Source organism: Falco punctatus (genome assembly GCF_963210335.1).
Source record: "Falco punctatus genome assembly, chromosome: 1".
In the NCBI taxonomy this organism is placed as follows: Eukaryota; Metazoa; Chordata; class Aves; order Falconiformes; family Falconidae; genus Falco; species Falco punctatus.
Window position 1 is genome coordinate 79,630,329 of NC_137580.1, and position 18,006 is coordinate 79,648,334.

The following is an 18,006-nucleotide window of genomic DNA, read 5'->3' on the forward strand; positions in this document are numbered from 1 at the left end:
GGGCAGGGCGGGTCCGGGCTCGCCCGAGCCGCCTCAGCGTGGGCCCCGCGGGCCGCCCCGGCTGAGGGGGCGGCGGGGAGGCCGGCCGGGGGCGAGGGCATCGCGGCCGCAGGTGCGCCGCAGCCCCCCCTTGGGGCTCCCCCTCTGCGAAGTTTCCGCAGGGGCCGGGAGCGGCGGGCGGTGGGGCCGGGGCGCCGCCGGGCGGGGGAGGGGGGCGGCGAGAGGCACCGCCGCCCCGGGCGGCTCCTCTCCCGCCTCTCGGAGCTCTCAGCCATTTTACATCCCGGCGGGAGGCGGCAGGCCCGGGAGCCGCGGGGCGCTCGCCGCCCGGCCTCGGCAGCACCGGCGGGGGGCGCCGGCCTGCGCTGCCCTCGCGTCCGCGCCCGGGTGGCCTCGGCCCGGGGGAACCGGGCGGGGGGGCCGTGCCCCGGGCACGTGCGCGGCCGGTCGCCGCGCCGGTCCCAGCCCTCCCTGCCCGCGCCGCGCGGGGCCCTGGCGGTGGGAGCTGGTGGCCGTGCTGCTGCCTCGGGGCCCGAGCACGGAATCTGCAGGTAGCGCTGAATTACGGCTGGTTTGTGGTCCCTCGGGCCGGTGGTTTGGAGCTTTGTCACGTCCAGCAGCTGTTCCGCTCACAAGACCGAACGGGTCCTGGTGAGCGCAGTGACCATCACATGCGTGTCCCGCAAGCTCTGTGTCTTTTTTTTATTTATTTATTTTTCTGTTCAGCATGAGTTGACTAGTCTTGTGATCGGGTAGTGTACAGGATTGAATTGGAATCTGGCCTTCGCTGCTGAAACTATTAAGAACGGTAAGGGAGAGGGGTGGACAAATATCTTGATCTGCAACGTGCCATAGCACCATGTATGAAAGATCACAGTCATGGAGTCATTAGGATTTCAGAGATGGTCTCTGTGGGCTGTGGCCAAAGCTGCAAGATCGTGATGAAAAATGGAGTAACGTCAAAATGGCATTAGGGTATCTGGGTTATAAGGTGATTCCTTTGAAAGTGGTAGGGCGCAGAACTGGTGCTGTGTTCATAGCAGAGAACAGGGCTGGTGAATTTCCAGAAGCTGTAAAGTCTACATGCTATACTTACTTTATGTAGTGTAGCACTTACTCACCTTATGAATTAAATCTCTCCTTTAATTTGAAAGAAAGCAAACATATTTTCCACATTTAAACTGAGTGACTGTTCCAGACTAACTCTGTTAATTTTGCCTTGTACTTAAAGTCTTACCAAGTACTCTGTCGGAGACCAGTGCTCTAGATTTAAGGCTATTGGCTTTGTCGAGGATCTGCATGAAGGCAGGTTCCTTGCACAGTGTGTCCACCATTAAAATCAGTAAGATTGCTCTAACTGAGGTATTTTGTGAGGTTAGGGATTGTATTTTTTTCTTCCTCTTCCTTACGTAAGATGTTCTATGCTCAGTTTTCAGTTTGAATAATATTTAAATGATGTGACACTTCAAAGGAAAACACACCTAAAATAATATTGGAAGTACCCATTGCTCTTTTCATCCCCTGTTTTCCTCCATTGCCTTGCTATCTGATTAGTTTTTTTGCAAACTTAAGGTTGATAGTTATTTGAAGCAATTTTCATGTGAGTTGTTTTCTCACCTGTTAATATTGCATTAAGCCTCCTTATGACTTCTAAATGTGCTGCAATGCTTTTTCTTACAGTGATCTGTTGACGACCTTCAGGAGTGTACTTACTGGGTCTTAGAAGCTCTACTACAGTGTCCTTAACGGACTTTCTGTTGAATGGTAATCTCAGTTTGATTGGAGAGATGTGATTGAATCTATGTGAAATGGAAGACTTAATCCTTAGGTAGCTTCTCTATTAAGCATATGCTGCTGGTCACTGTTAGAGGCGAAGAGGCAGGATCATTTTCTGTTCTAACAGCAAGTCTATATTTTTAAGGATTTTAGTTGTATGCTTTCTTCACGTTCCAGTTAGTGAGGTCCCTCTACATTCAGTAGGTCTTGCTGTGTATGGCTCTCTTAAGTGGCCCTGTAAGACCAGGAACAATCTGTATCCTTGGACTTTGAATTGTTATGAAAGTCTTGAAAGCCTAAGTGTGTTCATGCACCCTCCTTACCCAGAACAACAGCAGAATCACCAAAGATCTCTTCAGAAGCTTTGTTAGGAAATGTTGCATTTTCTAGCCTTCCTAAGAACAACCAGAAGCTCTGTTGCAGAGAGCCATCAACCAGGCTTGAGTTTTGCCTGTAATAAGCTCTGCGTGTGCTTGTTCTGTTGCCCCATTTCCTTAAATGGGAGCTAAATCTTGAGCAAATGTCAGTGCTGCTTTCTCTCCGGCTCTGAAGAAAACAGCAAGCTACAAGGGCCATGCTGCTTACCAGAACGAGCTGGCACAGCCTTGGAGAGACAGAGACGTGGTGCCTGTAGCTGAATGTGGAGCCACAGGAAATGGTTTCTTGAGTGCACAAGCATTAACATCTTAATTTGGATCAGGAGTGCTCTTCTAAAGAAACCCTCTCAATTGTCTCCACTTACTGCACTTTGGCTCACATAGCCAAGTGGCTTCTGTGCATAAACTGGATTTCTGTTGGAATGAATGAATTCAAGTGTGCTCCAGCCACTAATGGGCGTTCAGTCCCTGGGACCGGGCTGCAGCTGGTCAAAAGTGAAACCCCAGAACATACATTGTGTGGGTGTCAGGTCCTTAGCACCAATTAATTCACTCTGTGGTTCTAGTTCTGTTGGGCTGAAGTACTTGTTCATGTAAACACAACTCTTACTTGCTGGGTAAGGAGAAAATAAACACGAGGTGTAGATTTTAATGTAGAGCTATTAGCATAGTAGGACTTTCTGCTGGCCTGTGCTTCCCTTCAAAGTAATGGAAGCATGAAGTTGTAGAAGGGTGGTAGCTCAAATTGTAGAATGTCTTCATTCTTTGTTGTGTGTTTGTTTTTTTTTTTAAAGAGGAATTATAAACCAGCTGGAGAACAGATGGGTATTAGTGGCATGACACTGTATTTGTTCTAAGCAGTTATGTACAAAATCTTCAGCTTCTGGTTTCTGTTACTACTGCTTTTTTGCTTCCCTTAAATAAAAATATCTATATATGGTTGTGTATATATGTATATAATGCATATTGAAAAATACATGTGTATACACCCCCCTCAAATCGCCTTTCAACTGAGACATTTGAGTGACTGTAGTTCAATACATTTCTTTTTAGCCTCTAACTCTGAGGAAATCTTAATTACTTTGTGTGTGAGAAATGTGTATTTGTGTGGTTAAATTTCCCTGGTATTTCTTGTTTCCTTATCAAATGTTACTTCCCTTACAAGACTGATTTAGAGTAGTTCAGGGGTTTGGAGTGCTACCAGGGTCACATGCTCAGCAGAATGGTAGCTATTAACTGCAAAACCAGAGCATCCTACTCCCCATGAATTTTAAATTTCAGGGATTAAGCAGAGTATTTTATCAGGACATAGTATCTCAAGGCTAGAATGTCTCAAGTGCTAAGCATATATTTGAGTAAGGTATTGGGGGATGGCTTTAAGGAAACAGATATGGGTTGCAAATAGTTTGAGTGTACTTAAATTTACAGCAGTTCCTCTGTGTTATCCTGATTCTAGAGTGAGATTTCACATCAGTGCTTTTTTGTACTTTTCCACATGAAAGACTGACATTATTCTTAAACTGAAGGCTAAGGTTTCACACTAATTTCAGTCTTTGATAGGTGGGGGTTTTTTGTTTGTTTTTTTGTAATGAAGTACCGGTATCCAGGCATATAATGAGAACAAAAATCAATGCCTTAGACTTTTTGGAAGACACTGCTTTTGTTACTGAATGTGTAATTTCTCCATTGCAACCTCTGATGAGATTTCTTTGATATTGGTATGTTTAGCAAAGGAATGTTGTGAAACTGAATAATTTCATTTTATGTGGATTCTATAAAAAAAAAAAGGTGGTGTTATTTCAGCTGTGTCTGAAACTTCCAAATGGGCTGTTTCTTCAGCGTTAAGTATCAGCTGCTCCTTCTGGTCTGTAATGGAGCGGATGTCATGTTGTAGCTGCAGGATATCTATCTGGTAACAGTTTGTTAGCTTTGGTGTATGAGATCATTTGTTTGGCAGCTGATACTAGTAATTCCTTTGGTCATAGTGCTGAAATGCTCGGTGAGATCCTACTTGCTAAGCATTATTTCACAGCATTTATTACCAGCCTGGCAATGTTCCACCTTCTGAAAAAGGAAAGAAAGCGGGAGTGAGCTTTGAGTCTGCTTGCATGTCAGTTTGTTCTATCTTTGTTAAAATTAAAAACTCCTCAGTAAATTCTTGTAGCCTAATCTGGTTTCTCTTGCGCTTCCTGCAGCTTTGTAGACATCCACACAGCAATAATGCTACTGAGCACCCATGTACGTCTTCATACATGGAAATATCATTAAACATCTGGCTCTTAACCCTTCAAAAAGCGTTTGAAAGAAAATCACCATTTCGTATGCTGTAGGAAGGGTGATGCAGCCCAGGCCCAGACTTCAGCATGGGGGCAGGGAAGGTTAACCAGCAAGCCGAAGTGGCTTATCTCTTCACCAACAGCTGAAGGTGAGCCTTAAGGTGCAGTATTATTCCTCTGCTCTGGCATTAGCCTTTCCTCAGTGATGAAAGGTAAAGAGCAGGTTCTGCTGAAAGAGATTTACAGTCTCACTCAAGAAAACAGATTGGAGAGGAAGTGATTGAAAATACAGTCTTTTGACTTGGAAACCACACTTCCAGCCTGGGGCTGATTTGAAGGAAAACAAACAAACCTCAAGCCCTCCAGCTTTTGAGCTTTGCAGGAACCAAGGCCATTCTCCTAAGCTGTTTGGATTTCCCCTCCCCTACACACTTCTGTCACTGCAAAGACCTCTTGGTTTCCTCTAGCTTTGCTCTGACAGTAACTCTCATTCTCTATTAAAGTTTCAAGAAGACACTTTTTTTTTTTTTTTTTTTTTTTTTTTGCCACGCATGGCTAAAAACTGTGTGGAAATGCATAAGCTACTGAAGTTCTAAGAGGGATGGAGGTATTGCTGTTACTTAATTTCATGAAAAGATTCATTCTTGCCTGACTGATCAAACTGGGTTTGCCAGTGGGTTATCTTGTTTCTGATCTACAAGTAACTTAGCCATGTGGCATAACAGCTAGTAGTGTATTTCCTACACACCTGACTCTTATGTTGATGCACAGTTGGGTAGTAGGTGCTTGATTCCTTACTCTTAGGGTAGTTCTGCTGTTAACGTGTCTGAAACTGGGTAGGTGAGTACTCTGCCCCTGACTACGCTCAGTAGAAAGTGATTAGGGGAATGGTAGCCACAGAAAGCCTTGGAGCTACCTTCCCTTGTCGGCAGCCCAACTTAAAGCAGAATACTACAATGTAAAGCAATGATGCTAATGCTGTAGGGGAACACTTCTCTGTTGGTGTAAATGGATTGATGTGAGTGAGAAGATAGAGCTGCTTGGGGATGAAAAATGTGGGCATTCATTCATAAAAACTGAATTAATTGAGAAACTTTTTAAAAGCTGATGCAGAGCTTTATTGCCTGTAGAGGCCAGCTTCATGTAAACTTTGTTGAAGTAGCAGAATATCTTTGTTAAAATTTGAGAGGAAAGGAGCATGGAAGAGGTTTGACAGAAATGTTATCATTAGTCATCATGTCATCCCACTTTGACATTGTGGGATGCAGGTGTTCTGTGCATGGTAGTGGCCTTTAGCCGTAGCTTTGATCTGAACGGCGAGTAACAGCAGACTGAAAGCCCAGGAAGAGCAGATGTGACAAAGTAGCTGGGGTCAGAGAAGCTACAAAAATGTAGCAGTTGTCTTTATGAAAGCAATATATTTCTTGTTTTGGCATTTCAGTAATATTCAAGCTGCTGAGGACCTCTTTGCAAAGAGAATTCTTTGGATTAATACTGACTACGTGTGCTGCAAACCTTGGTGAAATACCTGTTCCTTTAGGTACTCCTGACACTAACAGTCATACGCTTTCTTCTGTAACCTACTTTGCACCGTAGTGATGTTCAGGGATGGCTTCTGAAAAGATGACTCAGTCTTAGAGCCATGTGTTGTGTTTTATACTTGTCAACTGTTGTTTCTACTAAGTACACCCCTGATGAAAAGCACACAGACATCTTGCATGCCACTCAAAGTGTTGTAAGAAGGATGTTCTTATGCTATCCTAATTATCAGTGTTTGCTATGTGAAGGTTTCCATGGGTACATTTGTTAGGCAAAAGATGAGGAGTGCAATTCTGTATGATGGTGGCTAACAAGCTTACTAGAGAGAATAAGCAAGAAAAGGAGGACTTTGATTTGGGTGCTTTTTTTGCGTGAAGACGGCCAATGTGTCTGTCTGCACCTCAGCTGGCACTTCCCGTGGTAGTGTCACATCGATACCGGTCTGGCTAACAGGCACCCTCATGGGTGTTCACCGCTGCCCGTCATGCATCAGCCCCTCCGTGTGTGCTCTGCCTCCATGTAACCTTCAGGCTCGGTTCCTTTCTGTTCTGCTTTCTCCTCACCCTAACGGTGCTTGCTGCTTTCCTTGCCTCTCTGTTTTCTTTATTTGTAGGCGTTTGTCGCTGGAATACCGTAGCGATGTCATGTTTTCATATGCTAGAGGTCACGAGATGAGCTCCTGTGCAGACTGCAAGACAAAGCGTTGCTCCGAGCCACCGGGAGGACTAGTTCAGGAGTTTCAGGAATGGTGCCTGTGCCCTCCCCGCTACAGTTAGGGCAAGTGTGGGTGCTTTCACATGACCAACAGCCAGTGTTTTGTCAGTCACCATGCTTCCTGGGAATTGGGGAGATTCTTCGAATTGTAGTGATAAATGGGCATGAGGGCTTTACATCACACCTGCTGCTGTTAAAACTGACTCATGCTTTTCCTTCCATGTACTGTGCTGAAGTGAAACTTGAGGTGCGTGTGATGTAATTACTGAGTCAGTATGGAGCTTTCTCTGCAGCATGTTCTCACCTCAATGCAACACACTCCGGCTTTTCTCTTCTCCCCCAAGGTGCTCAGTGGAGTTTCACACATGCTAATGAAATCAGCTGTGTTAAGTAAACAATCTAACTATTTATTTACTTTTCTAATAGAGGAGCCAACAGGCTGAATTTGGTATTAGCACTTTCACATTAGAAATCTGAATGCTTTAGTACTTCATATTTTATAATGAAGTCAGGAAGTTTCTTAAACAATAGCTTAGGTTTTATTGTCGTTAACTTTACAGACTTTTATGAAAGAAAACTGGGTTGAACGAACTCAGACTCTGCACAGAAATCCAGAACACTTTGCACTGAATTCTGAATCTGGATATTATCCAGCACCTGAAATTGGTCAACTTTTGGGGCTGGGTGTGTGAATGCACAGCTTCAGGGGTACAGAAAACCTGAGCAGAGTACATTAGGTGATGTTTTTGAAGGACACCCCAGAGAGGAAGATCTACAAACTGTAGAATACATAGTTCTAAGCAGGTTATTCTTAAATTGTTACTTCCACTGGGTGTGGATCACTAACATTACAATGTTATGTTAAATTCTGTAAAAAGCCCTCTGTGGTCTGGAAAAGACAACTATGGATTTTTCTTTAAAAAGTCTGCAACTCAAAGGAATTAGCTTATGTTCAGACAAAATTGTTGTCTTCTGTTTTTCTGTGTGGGTGCATGAGCTCGTCCAACTATTGCCCATTGGTTGCGAGCTTGTATCTGTCACCTTTGTTTGCCTTTCACCTTTCTTTCATATTCCCACAAAATGACCTTCTACTGTACAAATGGTACTATAGGAAAGGTCTTGGGCCTTTTGTTTATGAAGTCCTGGCTTCTTTAAGGTGGTTGGGTTAAACAAGCTAGGCAGAGACCTGTGAAGCTGCTGGAAAGGAAGGCTGGTGACCTCCGGTGCAGGCGCAGGGAAGAAGCGAGTTAGGTGCAGGAGCTGCTTTGCCCAGCTGCACAGCGGTGGGGGTCGTCAGGGTCTGTGCTAAGGCTCTGTCTTGTCAAATGGCTGCAGTGGCATAAGGTGCTATTGCGTTCCCGTGCTGTGCTGAAATTGATTATTGGCTGGGCATTGTCACTTCCATGGTAGCACTGACAGAATAGCGAGTATTGGAGCTCTCCTTGGTCACCTCTGTGTAAGAGGTCGCTGACAGAACCATCTCTTGCAGCAGTTTGTATTGAGGTGTGAGGCTTCGTGATGAAACAGTTATGAAGGGCTCATAGGTTCTAGTCCTCAGCTGTGTCAAGAAGGCTAGAATAGAGAGCTGGGAACTGGTAACCACTTCAGTCCACTTGGCAGACAGCTGTAGTGACATACATCTGAACTCTTGCTTGGTCTTGGCTTTTAGCCTGCAGAAAGGTTGCTCTCACATGGTGGCCAGTTAAAACAGCTTCAGGAGTGCTGACCTCTGCCTTACCAACTGTTAAAAAGACATTTCTAAATCACATCAAGTTAAAGAGTTGGAAATATTAACTCTCTCTGATTATAAAGGTATTTATGACATCTGGCTGTGGGTATACTGCATGCTTGCTAAGCACTAAAACGATTTCACTTCTGATTCCAAGTTTTAGAGTGGGTAACACCTGATGACTTCAGTATTTGGGAGGCTCAAGGGTATACAGCGGTCATGACCTGTGACTAGATCAGAGTACAGTTTGATTCAGAAACGATTCAGGTACTAAACTTCTTGCATTCAGAAGTTCATGTTGTCTTACAGGAATATGTTTGGGAAGGCTTTTGAATGGAACTAGGAAGAGAACGTGTATTTGAAAACTATTTTTTTCTGTTTGTCACTTTATGGTGGCACTTGGTAACTGTTAAATGCCTGTGTATAGCTGGATTGGATACTGGGTCCAGGAATAGTTATGCAATGGAGAAGAATATGAGAACAGAACCTGTATTTTGTAGTGGACATGTTTTTTTTTTCCAAAACAATCAGTCAACTCAATGAACCTGTGTACACACTGATACTGCATCTGTCTGATTTTTCTTTTTAAACAAAAAAAAAACACCTGGGTGGAATGTCAAAGATAAATTGAACCTCTGAGAAACTGTAATGGTATATTTGTATTGAAATGTGGTGTTGGCATGTAAACTAGAAATCTGATTGAAGCAGTGGCTTTCTTGTTTGCATTGCTGAAGCCCTAGAAGTTGGCTAGGGTGTAGACTTCATTAGAGTTGTATCCTTGGGCCCTGTTTTGACTAGAAAAGAAAGTGAGAGTTTTGTTTGTTTTTCAATGAAGCTGTCCTGAAACAGTAACTGTTAAGAAGGCTCCTGGTGAGTCTGTTCTGGTAGGCTTCATCTCTGGAGAAAGTCAGGTTTGTTATAAAGGACTTTCTTACTCAGTGTTTTACTGGGGAACACTGAAGGAGCTTGACCAGTTCTTACCTTCTCATGAGGAGAAAGGTTTCTAATTTGTCCTAACAGGTAATTGCTACATCAGCTTGCTGACTGAAATTTTGGTTTGTTTCCATCACTGAATCTTCACTGTGTGAAGCATTTTCCTATTGCATGACAGGGTTGCAACTGGCTCTTTCCTGTGATGTTTATCTTTTTGTGCAGATATTTCATGACTGATGCATTGCTGCTTGGCAGCCAAATCTTAGCACGTTACTGCGTGTGGTCAGCTGTGTCTGTGTATAAACCTGGCTCTATAAACTTTTAAGTCTAATATAATACCAGTATTTTTGAGAAAATGTTTATGTGATCCTATGTGAGTAGTCGGAGCGGTTGACCCGCTTCAAGGAGGCTATTTCATAACTTAATGACTATTTATACATTCAAAGTCCTACGCAATTGGTGGTAAACAGAACGTAACTCTCTTGCATAGTGTCTTGCAACAAGGCTGGGTTTGCTCACACCAGTCAGCTGCAGGACTGTGGTTTGTTTGGTTGGTTTAGTGTGTAGTCTTTCTCATTGAGAAGGTATTATGGTATGAGTGATTTAATTATGTGATCTTCTGTACAGGGTCTGAAGATGTGGCTCCTCCTTCCCTTTCCAGTGAAACTTGAAAAGAAATGTATGTAAGCCTTCAAGATTCAGTGCTAGTTACTAAAAAGCTACCTTCCATGCTGCCTACAAGATAGGGTTAAGGAAAGTGTTTTGGATGGAATAGACAAATTATCATAACAACAACAAGAGGAGCAAAACATATTTTTGGCTATAACTAGTGAAAAATGCCGGAGCTGACGTTATATCCGTCTGTGTTATCACTTCATTCAATCTATCAGGATTTCCTGGCATTCATCTAGACAGAGGCAATGGACTGCTGTTCATGCTATAGCAACTTCTGAGGGATCAGGCATGGCTTCTCGTGTATGTGTTCTTTCCTATTTCTTGTGGAGTAAATCAGTAAATTGTCATAAATATTTGACATAGTTTTTCTTCATTCACTTCCTGATTATTGCAGGCTAACTGTTCAGTTACAATGTCCATTTTAAAATAATCCAAACCAGTCTTGCTTTTACAGCAGTTTAACATAACCATTTATAGAGGGCTCACCAATAGTATGTTAGTTGATTAAAAAAAAAAAGGGGGGGGGGAGGGGGGGCTGCTTTAGCTCTCAGCACTGCTAGAGTGCTACATCTGATGTCTTTGTTTTCATATATTATGAATTTGGGAGGATGCACCTAGAACCAGGTAACTTTTAATTTTTTATTTTTTTTTAAATATTTTTTTTTTGAGTGAAGTCGTACTGCTGATTTTATACTTTTGAGTTGGTTGGACCTGACGCCTTGTAGAGCAGTGTCCCTGGGAAGGGTGGGGGTCCCTGGGTAGTGCGTACCTCCAGCCTGGCCTGGGAGCGTGTGTTCGGAGTAGGGTGAGGAGGGGGGTGTAATGCTTTGAGGGAGCACCCTCGGCGGTGAGCTGCGTCCCCTGAGGTTCACAAACCCTCTGGTAGCGGAGCCTTTTCATAGCAGGAGTGCAGGAAATTTATAGAGAAATCATTTCTGTTGATATGCGGGTGGGTTTAGTTCCTTTGAGTGAAGGTGTTTATGTGTGTTTTCAGCTAACCAGAAAAAAATCGGGGGGGGGGCGGCGGCGGGCGTGTGTGTCATTGTTTGTATTTCTTATCAGTTGGCATTATTGTATATTTACTTATGTCTAAAATAATATTGTTTCTCAGTCGGGTTTCTCTGTTTTCATATTCTAAAACTACTTTTGAACAGCGTCTTGAAAGCTGCGTGCAGACTTTCCTATTAAATAAATATTTTTTAAAAAGGTCTTTACAGAAGGGGGGGAAGGGACAGGAAAGAACAGGCAACCAAGCCCGTGCCCGGGGGTGTGGTGGCGGTGCCCGCGCTGCCCTGCTGGGCTGCGTAGGAGATGCTAAGGGCTGCGGTACGTCGGGCCTCCGTGCGAGGCTAGAAATAGCAGCCCCTGCCTTGCGCTGCTGCGCAGGGGCCTCCGGCAGGCGCGCAGTGCGGCTGTGCGGGGGGGCGGTGGGGGTGGGGAGGGCGCTGTGCACCCCGCGCGCTGGCAGAGGCCCGCTCGGACGTGCCTTGGCAGCGCCCGTGTTCGGGAGCCGCGTCCCTGGCCGCCGGCCCAGTCACATGGCGCCGCTGGAACCGGTGACACGGGAATGATGCGTTAGCGGGGGGCGGCGGGGGGGGAGGGCGGGGCCAGGGGCGGGGGGTGGGCGTGGCGTGGCGTGCCCCCGCACCGCTCCCGGGAGGGCTGGGGGCTGCTCACGGGAGCTGCGTTTGAAATGGTACACGGGGAAGAAAAGCCAAACCGCCCGACCCCTAACGAACGTGAAATTAACAAGTAAACTTTCAGCTCTCTGAAATGAGAAAAGGCATTTACCGCGAGACAAATCCTGCGAAGTGTTTGGCTTAATCGAAATGAGCGGAGCTCTCAGCTGGTGGGGGCTGGGGGACAGCAGGGTGCAAAGGAGAAAGTTGATTAAGCAGCGTGCTCTGTACTGAGGAAAGGACTAGGTGACAGATCGAGGGTGCTAACCTTTGCACATACTTTATCTTCCTTTGTCTGAGGTCCTAGTTTATCAGAAATAAACACATTTAATGGTAAAATGCAATTAAATAAACGCACTTTTTTTGGTGCAAGTACAAATCTTGGGCTCTGCTCTTTGCTAATGAGGGATTCCATTTCTGGGGTTCACAACTGAGAGCCCTGGCTCTGCTGGTTATGGTCCTACTCCAAACACCTTGTTCTTGTTGGGTTTTTTGTTTGGTTAGGGATTTTTATTATTATTATTATTTTTAAGTTTTCTCTGTGTTTTTACATTATTGCTGAGCCACTATATGAAGCCTAGCTTCCAAAGTTCTGCCTTGTAGATAAACCAACCACCAGTGAATCCAAACTTACGAAAGTTGGCTGAATTATGAAACACGGGTTTAATAGGCTGTTCTTGTTAGTGGAAAGCTGATGTGTGCAGTTTATGGTGACTTTAACTTGTGTACATCTGTTTGGTAGCCTCTGTCAGGTGTGTGTGGGTTTTGTGGTCCTTTTTTGTGCATGCGTGTGATGCATTGCTTTCTAGCAACAAAGGTGATGGAAAATGCTTCCAACCTTGCAAAAATCCAATATATTCTCCTTCCCCAAGCAGGTAGTTTGGGAATTCTAAATTTTCAGTGAACAGATACATCCAATGTTGGTTTGCTTTTCATGCAGTAACACATAGACTTATCTTTTTTTTTAAAAGTAACTTTTATGTCCAGTGACCTGGTAGAGAGAACTTCATTTTTCTCCACCAGAACTCTTTCTACAGGAAAACCTAAATGGAGAGGGAGAAGCGCTGCAAATAACATGTTCCTTCACTTGTTGCATGACTAATCTGCAATGTATCCCGCCTAACTTGTGTGAAACTGGTAACTATGTATCATGCTGGAACAAGGTGGTTCATCTGAGGTTAATAGTGCTTTACCATATTAGGACTACTTTAAATCATTGGAAAAAGAATGTAGTGTGGCATCAGCACAACTCTTCCATACCCAGGGTTTTAAAAAGAGGAGCAGCAATGCAGAGTAAATACTTCAAATTATGAGAGGAAGGGAACCTACCTTTACATAAGCTATTCAACAGACTTAAAGAGGGAAATGCATCATTAAGTAATCCAAAATAGATTCCACTTCACCTTTAAACGTGTTTTGGCACTCATCCTGAATGTCTGGGTCTAGGTGTTTTTCTGCGTATCAGTCTTGCTAAGTGTATATTTTGCAAAAACATGCTCACTGAAACAGCAGCTGTAGTTCAAACTCTGTTTTCCTATGCTTCTCTAGCCTGCTTCTAAAAGCAGTTTGGAAAATAAAACCTTACAGGGGGTTCTGCAAATATTCTGCTAGGTTTGGAAACAGTGCTTAAGTTTTAGTGGACAGCTGTAACTTAGGCAGAAAATTATTCTTCATTAGATCATTCCATCATAAATAGTTCCTCTTACCCCCACCCCAAATTTTCTTGCTGAAATATTACCTTGAATTGAATTCATTTAGGCAGCTGTCTCCCAGTGGAGATGATGGACAGGAAATTACCTACAAATGGAGCAGGTGGCGTGCTGCGGATAGCCTAGAAAAAGTGATGAAACTCTGCTTCCCACAGGATTGTATCTGGAGAGCAGGACACATTTCTTCCATTTTCTTATTATCTGCTTCTTGGCCTCAGGGTGTTTTCCATGTGAGGGTTTGTTGCTTTGTTGTTCCATGTTGTTCCTGTTCCATGGAGTTTTGGTGGCAATTCCCCAGGTATTTTGGGAATTACAGTGTTCTTTCTAAAGATGTGGCAGTGTTGTGAAGCACATATATTGAGTGAGCTTACAGGAGTGCCCATATCTGGTGTCTGATGTGAATCTGATATTGTGGTCGTTTAACTGAATGTTTCAGGATTTGGGGTTTTGGTGGTGGAAAAGATAGGACAGAAGTGAAGGCTATCAACTGCTGATCTCAGGCAAAGTGGAGGAAGCTGGCAATCAGTTGCTTGTTTCATTCGCACTTCAAAGGTGGCTGGGAACACCGATGGTTTACTGTAGTTCTGGATGAGGTGAGGGCTGGGAGTTGCCCTCTCCCAAATCCTTTGAATCACTTGAGAACAGGCCAAAGCTTTTCATTTGTTTCCCTCACCTGGGAGAAGGAGTGATTGTGATCTAGTATTTGTCACTGCTCTGGGAATTGAAACTGAGCTTTTTTTTTTTTAAAGTATTATTGTTGCTTAGGCTTCCTTCTGCAGCTGAGCAAGCTGTTCAGCCTAACCTTGCTCCGGTTTTCTGCTTGACTTTTGTCCAGTGCTTAGGGGTTGGGGTTTACTGAGATTACAAAATTATTTTAAGAAGGGTGCTGTACTATTTAGCAGGTAGCACGTAGCACTAGGTTTTGAAATCCTACTGTGTTTTGTAACTCTACTGCTGTGTTTCTGGGTGACCATTAGCAAAGTTATTTTCCCTTTTTAATCTGGAAGGGAAATAGCACTATGGCCGTCATTTTATAAAATGTCTAAAATTTTACTGTTGGGGGGGAAGCTGTGAGACGTGAATTATGAGCAGACATAACTTTTTTTAAACAAAGATGGAAGAGCTTTGTTCTGTAGTGGCATCACCTGAGCTTGAACAAAATACCAGATTCCTTCATTCTGTTTAAAAACTTAATTTTTCTTGGTCAGAATTATTTTATTAGATATTTTGGTCATCAGTACTGCCGTTACATTGTTTTAATAGGCACATGACTAAATTGTCATCAACCAACCTGATGTCTGAGACAAACTTTTTTGATTGTTGTTTTCCCTTCTACTTTTTTTTTTTTTTTAAAAAAAACCTTTTCAAAACAGTAGTTCCAGATTCTTGGCCAAGTGTAAATACTATTTGTCCTTAAAAGTAAAAGCATTACAGTGCACAATATCTAGCGTGTTTCTTGGTGTTGGTCACGTTTTTGAACTGATAACCATATGGCAATGCTGACAGATTCTTATTTGCTCCTGAGCTATATGGGGTTGCTAGGGGTTGTCAGATGACACTTGCTCACATGAGAGCCATTAACAGGGTGTTGTAGCCAGCGTTAGAACAACCTTGCAACTAAGGGCGAGTCACGGCAAAAGCAACTATGCTTTTATTTTTTTTAAGAGGCCATATGGTTCAGTCTTGTGACTACATAATTGCCAGCTACCTAAATCACATACCAGGAAACAAACATAGTTAAAGTCAATATTAGCTGTTGTATCTGCTACAGCTTTGCACCAAGCTCAGTAGGAAAAACTCTGTAACAGCAGCAAGAGCGAGTCTGCAATGGCTTCTGAAACTTGACAGTCATGTCTGCTCCTCTGTCTGGAGTAACTGCAGCAGTACGTTAGCTACAGCCGTCTTTCTGCATTAATGGCTTATAGAATACATGAAGATCTCTTTGCTTTTTTTTTTCCCTAAGAGGACATTCAGCAGACTGTGCTCCTATATAGGGAAGAAAGCTGATGGTAAATTAGGATTGTTAATGGTTGATCTATAGTAAAGAAATCCGCTTGAAGCTGTATCTCTTCAGTGGGTGTTTAGTTTCTTTCAGGGAGCTTTGGAAAAGGATTTGTAGCAAAAGAAAAATGTGTGGGGGTACACCAAAAGCTACAAATGGCACAGGGGGACAAAGAGAACGAGCAAGAAACAGCAGTGATGTACCACTTGGAAATAATCACTCTTGTACCAAATTGGATGAAAGGATTAGAAAATCTTTGAGAGACCAAAGTGTCAGCTGTGTGAACAAAGTGACTACACTGCTGCAAAACAGGTATGCATGTAACTTTTTTGATATACGTTACTTTTGACAGAGAATGGACATTTTTAGTTGATACTGGATTTATAATGATGTGCTGAAAGGCTATTTCGTAAATAATTGGAAGGGTTGTATTAGAAGCTTATTCTTGCTGCTGGTGGTGACTGATACTGCAGAAAGTCTTCCCTGTTTGAAACTTGAATCTACATTCTTGACTGCAATGTGTAAGTCTTATGTATATGCAAACAGAGGGATGAAGGATAACTGACTTTTCAGTTAAGGTTAAACGATCTTACCTTCCCTTTCTAGTTTTCTAATTAGTTTTTCCCTCTTATTTTTTTGCCAGCTCCTGTGTTAGTAGGTCAAGTAGTAACAGTGTGCAGAACAGACGGTACAGAATGCTGTGAAGTGGGGGGAAGAATGGAGGGGAAACCCTCTCCTTTACTTGTAAATGACCTCTAGACCAAGTATTACATCAAAGTAAGCTGGAGTATGAATAATGTTTCTTTGACTTTTGTGGTGTCTCTTTTCAGATGTGTGCCAGTGTGTCCCCAGTGTTTCAGTCTCTACTGCCATGTAACTGTTGAAAATACAGTTCAAGGCAGCTTCTTCCAAATTCTAACACCCAAGGGTGTAGAATTAATATTCTATATTCAGGATTGCTAATCTAAGAAGCAGAAAAGCATAGATAGGTATATAGATATGTTTCAGCCGTTTTATTTCTCTAGCCTATGGATACTGCATCGAAGCAGTGAGTGGTTAGTCACTTTCAAAAATGTGGTTAGTCACTTTCAAAAATGTTTTAAGGTCAGCTGAAGTAGTTTTTGAATATAGATGAATAGGTCACTTTTCAGTTATTGCATACATGCTGATCATTATAAAGATGATCCAGAAGCTTTCTTTGTAAAGTTCAGGGTTTGGAGATCTGTATTAACTGAAAATACTGATTCAGGGCAAAATGGGGCAAGCTTCTTGTGACTTTTCTAGAAACAAATGAGTCTGCCTTTCCACTAAGACAGATCTCTTTGCCTCTGTGTCTTGTAGTGGAAAAACGAAAGTAGCTTATATGCAAATCTAAGAGAAAATAAAACTTAAGCTTAATATGGAATCTGGGGAGTAAACTCGCCTAGGATATCTGTAAACTGTTCCAAACTTGTGGCTTCCTGGAGAAAAAAAATTAAAAAAAAAAATCCATAGTGTTTTATTATCTTTAGTAGACCTGGTTTTCATGTTATATGAATGTAGACAGCTTGATTATATTTTTTTTTTAAATTGAAGATGATATTAGTTCTAGCATCTTCCACATGCAGGAAAGATCCACTCTGAAGGTGAGGCTAGATAAGCCGAGCTGTTCATACTGCTGCCACTGAAGGAAGTAATTGCTTTGCCCGTCTTCCTTTGCTTTCTGGCATCATGCTCTTGTCCTTTTTCCCCTTGCGCTGGCCTTGGCCTTTCCAATCCTTCTGGAGCTGGCTCCCCTTAGGGAGTCAGTTCAGCTCACTAAGCGGGCAGAAAACTGACTCGGGGAGCAAGACAACTCAATTAACATTCTAACTAGCCTCAATACTTACTTGGAATGTATAGGGAACATTTTCTTTGTGCCTTTTCCTAAAGGTCTATAGCTCCATGGACGAAGTGAGTTGGTGTAACTCATGCTGCCACCAAGAGGTGGAGGTTTGATTGCCTTCTACTTCTGCCTTCTCTTTCCCAGCTGCGCTTCTGATCTGCTTTCGTGTGCCGGGACAGACTTCTGCTGCAGAGAATTCAGCTTACAGAAAGGTCCAGCAATTCCCAGAACAGACATAAATAACAGAAGGGTCACATAGTTACAAAAATAGGAGAAAGGATATGTGGGGCTTTTGTAGTCAAACAAAAAACCAAACAAATTTGGTCAAAATAGCCACATTTAACGTGAAATAGGAAAGTCTGTGCAAGATCATGTTAATTTAATTCAGGTAATTTTTAAGAATATGTGAGACCTAGCATAATGCATTGTTTTTTAAGCCAGAGTGAAACATTTCTTTTCACTTCCTTACATCTCAAGGGTGTAATGTTATCAGAAGCCTGTTTTGTCATTTTGCAATACATTGACACTCAGGTGGCTGGAAAAAAGCAAAACCTCTGATTTTATTCCCTTTATGTGTAACATTTATTTTGTAAGTCACTTAGCAATATGTATTCCTTCAGCACAGAACTTTGATCATTCTATTTAAGTAGCTCTTAAACACAAATTGAACATATAAGATCTTGTATAAGCAGAATGAGAACATTTTTATATAAGTAGTGCGTAAGGCAAATGT

At 42.9% G+C, this 18,006-nt stretch overlaps 1 protein-coding gene across 5 annotated transcripts in view; it reads left to right on the forward strand.

Moving 5' to 3' along the window:
* FNIP2 (folliculin interacting protein 2) overlaps window positions 1–18,006 on the forward strand; it is a 56,909-nt gene that overhangs the window by 4,951 nt on the left and 33,952 nt on the right. Inside the window, exon 1 of one of the 5 annotated variants that reach the window (XM_080377698.1) lies at window positions 24–808. The exons of 2 other annotated variants lie outside the window; for them this stretch is intronic. Coding sequence is in view for 2 of the 3 variants with exons in the window: in XM_080377696.1 (XP_080233822.1) it covers window positions 15,537–15,721 (185 nt within the window). In the remaining variant the exon portion in view is untranslated. Of the gene's footprint in view, window positions 1–23; window positions 809–11,697; window positions 11,772–11,854; window positions 15,722–18,006 lie in introns of those variants that run through there. 2 more of the 5 variants (XM_080377697.1, XM_080377696.1) reach the window with 2 other exon arrangements.